This window comes from Corylus avellana, chromosome ca8, assembly GCF_901000735.1.
Source record: "Corylus avellana chromosome ca8, CavTom2PMs-1.0".
NCBI classification, from domain to species: Eukaryota; Viridiplantae; Streptophyta; class Magnoliopsida; order Fagales; family Betulaceae; genus Corylus; species Corylus avellana.
The window spans coordinates 7,640,422-7,651,210 of NC_081548.1; the positions used below are offsets into that span (position 1 = coordinate 7,640,422).

Consider the following 10,789-nt stretch of genomic DNA (forward strand, 5'->3'; position numbering starts at 1 on the left):
ACCCACGCGGGTCTGGCTGCCAGACCCCTTGGGTCACCAGAGACCCATGGCATGGATCAAATTAGAGGAAATCTTTTCTCCAATTTTCTGTTTTGGGTACGTTCTCCTTCCCCCTATTCCTCCTTTGTTTCTTGTGCTTTGTTCCTAGATTTGTGCCTCCTGTGTTTTGGGTTGGGCTTTACCCTGGGTAGGAAGTTCTGCGCGATGTAAGTTTCCTGTGGTTTGTTGTTTTGGCTTTTTAGTTTGAGTTCAGATACTTTGAAATTCACATTCAAAAGCAAAGGAAATGGAAGTCATTTATAAAGAGTTAGATGAAGTCAAAGCAGAGATGGTGAAACTAAACATAACTCCCAAGGCAGGAAACAATATCTGGACAACCACATAGTTGCGCCAACACTCTTTCCTCCAACAGGAGGGAGAACGACTTCACCTTTGCCACATCGCCATGAAATTCGAACAAGCACGAAAACACAGAGAGTGAAAACGAAGCTGCTGTGTGTGTAGGCACTAGGGTGAAAAAGACGTCGTCTCCTAAACCCTTTTTTAAATTGATTTTATTTTTTTAAAAGGGCATTCTAGTAACTTACCGTAACGAAACAACGTCGTTTTGCAATTTCCGTCCAAACTGACGGTTTTGACTAACGGAGTGGCCAAAATGCAAAAGTTTGGTAGTTTGGGGGGCTACTTTATGACTTTCGGAACATCATGGGGCTAAGTCGAAAACGGCTGGTAGTTTGGGGGGCTTTTTTATATTTTTCCCTTTATTTTTTTTTAACTAGGGTTCCCAATATCTAACAAATGCATATGAATATTTGGGGAAAAAAGAAAATGTGAATGTGAAAAAAGAATGTAAACGGTTAAACAAAATCAAATAATGTAAATGTGAAAAAAAAAAAAATTAAAATGCATGAAGTAAACATTAAACCCTACTAAAAAAGATACGAAAACAGCTGCTTAGATAGATGATAATTATTGATGGTCCCCATTTGGAATAGTTGTTATTTTGTTTAAGTTTAGGAAATTTTCATGATCAAAAAATAAATAAATTACCAATAAACTTAGCTAGTAATTAAGTTTGCATTTAAATTCCATAAAATATGTATATGTTTATTGATTACTTTTAAGTAGCGTATACTTGTCTCTAATGTCCGTAGACAACAATGGATAAGAGTTGGATGACAAAGCCTAGGGGTACAAATGAATCCAGAGACGGTTGTAGATTGTTCGTGGACTTCACAGTTAGGAACTATACACTACCTGATGGTAAGATTTATTGCCCGTGTAAGGTGTGTCGCCTTAACCGGCGTTATCCGCTAGGCGTTGTTCTCTCCCACTTGACAGGGGGGAAAGGCATACTTCTTACATATAAGGATTGGATGTTTCATGGTGAGAAGCCTTTACGGGGTCATGTTGAACCGTCTCCTTCGAATCGTCCGGCCACAGATGCAGTAGGTGGAAGCAGTGATCAGAGTGGAAATATGCATGCTATGTTGCGTGATGTGTTCGGCATGCACGATATCAGGGAAGACAACTGTGAGTCTCAGGTCGTTGTGCAGGGTGATGAAGAAATCGTAGTCGAAGAAGCAGATGAAGTTGACGTCCGAAAGTACCACAAGTTGCTTAAAGAGGCAAAGACACTGTTATATGATAGGACCAAACATAGCAAGCTGAGCGCAACTATTCATATGTACAACTTGAAGTGTGTTGGTGGAATTAGTAAGAAGATATTCTCATCTCTCCTTGAATTCATCAATCAATTGTTGCCTGCAGATGATGGAGCTTTTCCAGTTAATACTTATGAGGCAAAAAAATATCTAAGGGACATGAGACTCGGGTATGAGAAGATTCCGGCTAGTCGTAATGATTGCATGTTATTCTGGAAGGGCAACAAGGAGTTAGATTCATGTACAGTTTGTGAAAAATCTAAGTGGAAAGATGAAATTCATTTAGACGAGGACGGTCAACCCATATCGTCAAGTAAGAAACACCCGGTGAAAGTGTTAAGGTGGTTTCCACTCATACCAAGACTACAGAGGTTGTTTATGTCGCAATATACATTGCCCCATATGAAGTGGCATGCAGACAATCACACAAAGGAAGGCATATTGAGGCATCCGGCTGACAATGAAGCATGAAAGTCATTTGATAATTTATATCTGGAATTTGCAGCGGACAGCAGGAATGTAAGGCTTGGACTAACCTCAAATCAATTTAATTCTTTTGGGAATCTTAGTACATCCCACAACACTTGCCCTGTAATGCTTGTGCCATACAACTTGCCTCATTGGATGTACATGAAACAAACATCTTTCATATTATCCTTGATTATCCCAAGCCCGAGTTCACCTGGAATGGATATAGACCTTTACCTTCAGCCCTTAATTGAGGAATTGACAGAATTATGAAATGTAGGGGTACGCACATTTGATGTCTCCACTAAAACACACTTTATGTTGCAAGCGCAATTGATGTGGACAATTAATGACTTCCCGGCATACGCAGATCTGTCAAGATGGCTTACCAGGGGAGCAAATGCATGTTCTTGTTGTATGCATTCAACAAGGTCTAAATGGTTAAAACAAGGTCACAAATGGTGTTTTATGGGCCATAGGTAATACTTGCCTTTGGATCATCTGTGAAGGAAGAATAAAAGAACTTTTGACGGTAACCAGGAACTACAATGTGCACCCGATGTACTAAGTGGAAATGAAATCCTAAGATAGTTAGAAGGGATGCCATTTGGGGATGAGGATGCTGGTAAGTCAAAGCCAGAAAGTATTAAGAAGCAAGGAGAGAAGCGAAAGATGAGTATTCCCAACAAACGACAACCAGGGACTAATCATGTAGTATGAAAGAAGAAGAGTATTTTCTTTAGGTTGCCGTACTGGAAGGATAATTTACTGCGGCACAACCTTGATGTGATGCACATAGAAAAAATGAGATGGACAACATTCTTGGCACAATATTCTACATAAAAGAAAAAACAAAGGACAACTACGATGCTTGCAAAGACTTGCAAGAGATGGGTTTGAGACATATACTTCATCCATTTACGGAGAATGGAAAACTCTATATGTCGCCAGCTTGTCACACGATGTTCAATAAAAATAAAACCAATTTTTTGAAAGCGGTTCGGGATGTGAGGGTGCCCGATGGTTATGCCTCAAATATTTTTAGATGTGTACGACTTAAAGAACGTACAATAACGGGTTTGAAGAGTCATGAAAATCACATATTGATGCAACATCTTCTACCTATTGCTTTACGTGGATCAATGCCAGGTAATGTGGTCAGACCTTTGGTTGAGATGAGTACATTCTTCCGGGACATATGTTCAACTACGTTGACACTAGATGATTTGGACTGACTCTAGAGTGAAGTTTGTGTCACTTTGTGCAAGATGGAATAGGTATCCCCCCAAAGTTTTTTCACTAACATGGTTCATGCTGTCGTGCATCTTGTTCGTGAATGCCGACTGGGTGGACAAGTACAGTATAGGTGGATGCATGCGAGGGAGAGGTAAATTTTGATCATCAATTTTTTTTTTCGCACCACTAAAAGACAATGAATAATTGCAATTGATTGATTGATTTCCATATATAGGAGCCTAGGGAGGTTCAAATCTAATGTGCACAATAAAGCGGTGCCCAAGAGATGCATTGCGGAATGCTACATAGCAACTGAGTTGGTGACCTTCTGCTTGATGTATTTGGATGACGCATCGACATTCCATAATAGGGCTCAAAGAAACCCTAATAGTTGTAAGGGGGCGGGAACACGAGTCATCCTCAACCGTATCATACTGGCATCGATTCATCGATATATATTGTTTAACTCCGACGAGTTCTTATAGCTACAGACGTGAGTCATGTTATTAGCACATGCCCTGCCATTCCTTGTACAACCTTAATTTGTAAGGCACTATAATGAATCTAATTTCTAATTGTAGAATGCACATGGAAACGCTTAGAGGGTGAACGGCGGACGATCAGTTGGAAAGCCAACATTTCAAACAAGTTGTTGATTAGTATCGTGACTACGTAAGACTAATGTCTTCTTATCCATTAAATGATGAGTATATCTGTTTCGCATTCAAATCTCCTCACCAATTTGACTTATCGTCCTCCATTGTACGTAATATACTTGTAGGTCAATGGACTGGACGATCGACGTAGAAAGAAAATGGGTGAGAAATTGGTAATGCATTGTAGAGAACCAAAAGAAACAATAGTCAAGTATAACAGATATGTGGTTAACGGGAAGTTGTTTCGCACTCTTGCAGTTGATATCGAAAAATGAACTTAGAACAACGGTGTGTGTGTGCCGACTACTAATGGCAAAACGTATTACGGGAAGTTAACACAAATAATTGAGGTTGAGTATTACGATAGGACTAAGTATTTTTAAGTGTGATTGGGAGGACAATACAAGGGACAGGGGGTACAAGGTTGACGAGTATGGCATAACGCTTGTCAATTTCAAAAACCTTATCCACACCGAAGAGAGGACTACGGATGAGCCGTTTGTGCTAACTTTACAAGTTGACCAAGTATTTTACGTCGAAGATGAAAAAAACCCAGATTGGGCTTGCGCTGTAAGGACTAAACCTAGAAACATGTACGATGTTGGTCAGGGTCAAGGGCCTGACGATTCTAGTGTCAACTACCACGAGATTGAGCCCCTCCTCTTGAGTAGCAATCATGATCATGTTAACTCACCTGATGATATCGATTACGTCCGACCCGATTTAGTACCAATCGAAGCGTATGTCATTTAATGAAATTGGAGTACACCGTTATCTTTGATTTTTTTTTTTAATTTAAAAAAAGATATATCTATATTAATTTGTAATTGTTTTTTATGTTAACCATGAAATTTATATGTATAATGAGTAAATGATATATAATTAATTGAGTAACTAGTATATGTTTAAAATTTTAAATGTGCGATTAGTTTATATATGCTTATACATATTTACTTATTTTAAATACTAATTTGGTCCGTAATGTATTTTGCAGAGAGATATGAGTTGCAGGGGGAAGAAAAAAGCACAGAGGCATCCCATCGTGCGATTGACATCAGGCACCCAGGCGTCGGGCTCATCCCTCTAGGCTAATAGGGAGCCAGAAGGGTATCGACCAGTACTTCCACGTCATGTAAAAGGACAGACCCATGCGGGGCATGACTTCGGCTTTGTTGGTGACGTTCATGGAGATTCTCAGCATACTTCGCCCGAGCCGGGCACTTCCACACTTGTCACACTCGACTTCACGACGTTGAGCGATCTAAGGATCGTTTCACATGGCCATTTTGATCGGCCCTCGTACACCACCAGACCACAAGTGGATGATAGTGATGAGACACAGCCCCCTGATAACAATGTGGATGATGAGGATGGTGCCACACAGGACATGCATCTTGATGATGCTGCTACACGCCCATTAGCGCTCGACGAGGTTCGGACGATAAGTAAGTATATAATACTAAAAATTGTAATATATTTTTTATTTTTTTTATGTAGTTAGTTTTAATTTGTAACTAACTTGTTTGAATCATTAATGTATTAGGTATAAATGAAAATGACACCACCTGCTATCATGTTTTAAGTGTCAAGGTAGGGAACAAGTTGTGGGAGATCCTCGATGGGCAGAGGATCGTATGTGAGTATAACCCCGCATGGCAGCCTGTGGGACAAAGCGCTTCGAAATTTAGATGGATGACCGGATTGTTCATCAGGAGCATCATTTATGTACGGGTGGAAGAATGTACCAGAGCGCAGGAAGGAGGATATATGGGATGCCTTGATGGTATGTTTGAATTAAATATTATGGTTACTAACTTTTTTGGTACCTGGGTTTTAAGGTTTTTCCTTTTTCCCCTTAGATTTTAAAACGTTACTAATCTAGTACCTCACCTATGGGAAAAGACAAAATCAATACCTCCATTATTTTCCGTCAGTCCCAACTAACGGAATTCCATGTGTCACTTCCACAATATGCCACGTGTCCTAAAATAAATAATAAAAAATAAAATAAAATAAATTTTTTTTTTTTTTTTTTTTTTTTTTAAAAGGCTCTCTCCTTCATCCTTTCTCCTTCTCCCTCTCCCTCATCGTCAACCCAACCCTCCTCCACCTCCTCACACTCTCTCTTTCTTCTTCCCTTTCCCCCTCACTGACGGGAGACGGCCGGCCACAACAGGGACGGAGCCAGGAAATTTTATGGGAGGGGGCCAGCCAAAATTTTTTTTTCGGTTCTTTAGAATTTTTTTTATCAAAAAAAATTATTTTGGTTGTTTTTTATGAACTCAAGACTACCGTAAGGACAAAAAAAAGTAGACATTTGAAAGTAAGGGCCAAAAATAAAAAAACTTAGTGGGTATGGGCCAACAAAATTAAAAATAGGGCCAATTTTTTTTTTTTTTTGAGGGGGCCAAATAACTAAAATTAAAACTTTAACTTTACTTTTTTAAAAAAAATTTTAAAATTTTTTTTTTACTTCTAATATTTTTTTTTCCTTATTTTGGGGGGGGACCATGGCCCACCCGGTTACCCTCCCTCAGATCTAAGACCCTGGTCACCCGCCCGAACACAATCGAAAAACCCATCACCCAACCGGCCAAACTCACCCCCATTGGATTGACATAGGATGGAAAACATTGGTGGGTCACCTCTTTCTCTCTCATCCATGCCAGTAATCCAGGCGGGTCTTAGCTGGTTGAAGTTAAGGCTTGATTTTGGGTTATTTTTGTTTGATTTTCTGGGTTGGGTTTTGTCCAATTTTTTTTTTTTTTTGTGGTCGATTGTTCTATTTTGGTTGTGGTGGATTTGCCTTGTTTTGGGTTTCTAAGGGGTTGATTTGCTCTGTTTCTTAGTGTTTTGGGTGCTTTGTTGATTTTCTAGGTATTCTTGGCCGAATGGGTGCTTTGTTGAGGAGGGTTGGGTAGACGACGAGGGAGAGGGAGAAGGAGAAGGAGAAACATCTTGGGAGAACTGCTTTTCAAAAAAAAAGATGCGTATTATTATTTTATTTTATTTATTATTTTTTATTTTAAGACATGTGGCTTATTGTGGGAGTGACACGTGGAATTCCGTTAGTTGGGACTGACGGAAAATAATGAAGGTATTGGTTCTGTCTTTTCCCATAGGTGAGGTACTAGATTAGTAACGTTTTAAAGCCTAGGCGAGAAAAAAGAAAAACCTTAAAACTCAGGTACCAATAGATAGAAGATGGTGCCCTTTTTTGTATATGTTAAAGTTGTTATGGTGCTATTTTTTGTGTTTGACTTAGGATCTTGATCAAAAGGGTAGGTATTGGTTGTTGATTGTTTGTTTTATTATTTCCAAGTAATGCGGAGAGGTTGTACAATGAGAAAGCTATTGACCTGGAATGAGCATTGTCTGTCAGTTTGTAGTGGTAAACTTATAAATATTTTGTTCTTGTTTTATTGATTTTTAACGTTACATGTAATTATGTCTATATTCGTGGTAACATATATAGTTTGATTGTTTGTGATTAACGTAGAAATTGCATGTTTGTGATTAACGTGGGAATTCATATCATGACTAGTAAGTATTTTTGATGGATGATTAATGAATACTTCATTTAGGGTTTAATGTGGTAATTCGTTGCATCAAATATATTTTTGGTGGATGATTAACGTGGTAATTCGTTGCATCAAGTATATTTTTGGTGGATGATTAACATGGTAGTTCGTTCCATCAAATATCGTTTCATGAATATATAGTTCGTTAAATGTGAATTAGGTCAACTCCGAAATTCTGCAATAAAAAATATTGTTTTTGATGTTCTAACTATTGATGATGATGATGATGATGAGGTTTGTTATTATTTATATTATTGAACTTTAGTATTGTTTTTTATTCTAGTTTTGTTTTGTTATTATTTTCTTATACACTTTGTAAGAGATACATATTGTATTGATGATATTTGTTATTAATTCTAGTGGAAGCATTTTTTGTTTTATTATAGTAATTAATGTCATTTTGGTTAGTATATATGTTAAAGTTGTTACGGTGCCATTTTTTGTGTTTGACTTAGGATCTTAATAAGAAAGGTACGTATTGGGTGTTGATTGTTTGTTTTATCATCTCCAGGTAATGTGGAGAGGTCGTACACGATGAGAAAGCTATTGACCTGGAATGAGCTTTGTTTGTCAGTTTGTAGTTGGTAAACTTATACATATTTTGTTCTTGTTTTGTTGATGTTTACCGTTACATGTAATTATGTTTAGATTCGGGGTAACAGATATAGTTTGGTTGTTTGTGATTTTTGAAGAAATTGCATGTTTGTGATACTTGATGGAACTTGCATGTTTGTGATTAATGTGGAGGTTCATTTCATGAATAGTAAGTATTTTTTATGAATGATTCATGAAAAATTCGTTTAGGGTTTAATGTGGTAGTTCGCTCCATCAAGTATATTTTTTATGGATGATTAACGTCGTTTCATGAATATATAGTTCGTTAAATGTGTATTAGGTCAACTCCGAAATTCTGCAATAAAAAATAAATTCAAAATTGGCGTTTTGAAAAATGAAACAAAAAAATTCTGGTGAGTAAATCCTACTAAAAATGAAACAAAAAAATGAAAAAAAAAAAAACCCTAATGACTTAATCTATTGACGTGGTAAAAGTGCCACGTCAATAAATTTACTGACCTGGTACTTTTACCAGGTCAGCAAATTTATTGACGTGGTAAAGAATGCCACGTCAATAAATTTATTGACATGGCACTGTTTGGCACGTCAATAAATTTTACTGATATGGCAAACAGTAGCACCTCAGTAAATTTTGATGTGCTAAACAGTGACACATCTTTAAAAAAAAATTACTGACCACTACGTTTCTAACTTTCAACACACGTCATAAAGGCCACGTCAAAAAAGTTTTATGACGTGTCAAATTTGACACGTCATAAAATGCTAGTCAAGAAAAAATAGTTATTTTTTAGTGCAAATATGAAGAAGCCGAAGGTCGTGCAAAGGAAAGTTAGTGTGTTCTCCAACGACTGCTTGGAGCCTTGGTGTTGCTGTTCCACGAAAAGGAGTACAAACACGCCCTACTGGAATTCCAAACTTGTACGTTGAAGTTAAATATATATGGGGTCCATTTGATTAAGGATTTTGGCAAGGCAAAGGCAATTTCTACTTTTTCATTTTTTCAACATTTTCTTACTTTTTAAATCACACCAATCACTTTTTATTACTGTTCAAATAAAAAAAAGTTACTAAAAAACAAATTTTTTTTATTTTTCCATATCAAACATTCTTATTTTTTTTATTTTTTATTTTTCCATATCAATCAATTTTGCTATAGTGCAAAACCAATGCCATAAAAAATGTTTGTCAAACACGCCCATATCATCTCGCTCCAGCACGAAATTAGCTGAAAGTGGAAGAGATTAGTAGGAGATTCTAGCGCATTCTCATGTGCTAAAGAGTGGGAGGTTCTGGCACATGATTCTGCCGCATTATCATATGCGAAAACTTCTTCGCATGTCTTATGGGACTAGTACTCTATTTGCCAGGAATTCCTGGCGCAAGTTATATAATTATATGGACACTCCCCTACCGGTAGGGGAGTGTTATTTACTAACTACCACAACTAAATATCAATATATGTATTTTCTAATATTTCATCCACACTTTCTGTCATTTAATTAATTAAATGACGCCATCAATCAAAGAACCTTCCTTTCTGTAGCGTAAGTGGCCTCAGGAGAATTTATTGTACCAATAGTTAACAAATCAAGTTTGATCAGTTTGTTGAACAATTTGTATTGAATCTCCTGTGGGTACGTAGTCTTTATTAATGAAGAATAACAATTACAAGCAGCAAGTCAAGAAACCCAAGAAACTCCCCAAAAAAAAAAAAAATGGTTCATCCTTAGTTCTTTACCACAGTTCCCATAAATCTCAATTTCTTCACATGCCTATATATATGTCAACCCTACCTTCAACCAAAATTAACAAATCAACTTGAAAACGATGACTAAATCTCTTTGTTGCCTTTGAAACTACTCCCTCTAGGCTCTAGATCTACAGTAACTTAGCTCCAAAGAAACCTGCCTTTCAAAACGAAGCCGGCGGCGAAAATTTGCAATGAAAATCTCCGCCCTCTTATCAATATCATCATCCGAAGCAAAACTGGTGGCTCGTTGAATACTCCGAGTCGCCGAACGATCTCCTCCGTCGGATTTATCATCCTCGATGCATCCATGCAATCCCGGACGGTCATCAAAGCTTAAGCGGCGCCTGTAAGAAGAAAAGCTACCAATATCCGAACCACCCAAGCACCATCTCCTTACGTTAAAACTAAGCAAAAGTTTAAATTTCTTCACCGTCTTCCTCAGGCGGCCGCCTACCTCTCGCCACCTCTCTCCACCCATATCTTGGTTTCTCCGGCAGCTGGTTTTGTTTAACGGAAAGGCGTGGATGTTAAGGTTGTTTTATAGACAGAGAGAGTGAATTGTTGGGCAAGCTAGTGACAGAAGCCAGAGAGCGTGTTCTTGAAATGATTAGTGTAATTACCTTTTTGAGGTTTCATGGAATTAAGCTGGCTTCTGTCACACGATTGTCATGCATCATAGTGCTGCGTCATACATAGTCGGATTCTCATTAGCTAAAATAAATAAATAAATAAATAAATAAAGGCTATACATTATACCAATAAAGAAATCATAAATGATTTATGTAAATATTTTCTAATATTATTTTACAAATTCAATAGGTTAACCATTAGATTTGTGTATTCATGTGGACCCCACAC

At 37.6% G+C, this 10,789-nt stretch overlaps 2 protein-coding genes across 2 annotated transcripts; one reads left to right on the top strand and one right to left on the bottom strand.

The window, feature by feature from the left end:
* Positions 1–1,160: 1,160 nt before the first annotated feature.
* Positions 1,161–2,135, top strand: LOC132190807 (uncharacterized). The gene has a single exon (XM_059605846.1). The coding sequence runs from the start codon at positions 1,161–1,163 to the stop codon at positions 2,133–2,135; it is 975 nt and encodes a 324-aa protein (XP_059461829.1).
* A 7,911-nt stretch (positions 2,136–10,046) lies between these two features.
* LOC132190808 (uncharacterized) lies at positions 10,047–10,409 on the bottom strand. Its single transcript, XM_059605847.1, has one exon. The coding sequence runs from the start codon at positions 10,407–10,409 to the stop codon at positions 10,047–10,049; it is 363 nt and encodes a 120-aa protein (XP_059461830.1).
* Between the last annotated feature and the right edge of the window lie 380 nt (positions 10,410–10,789).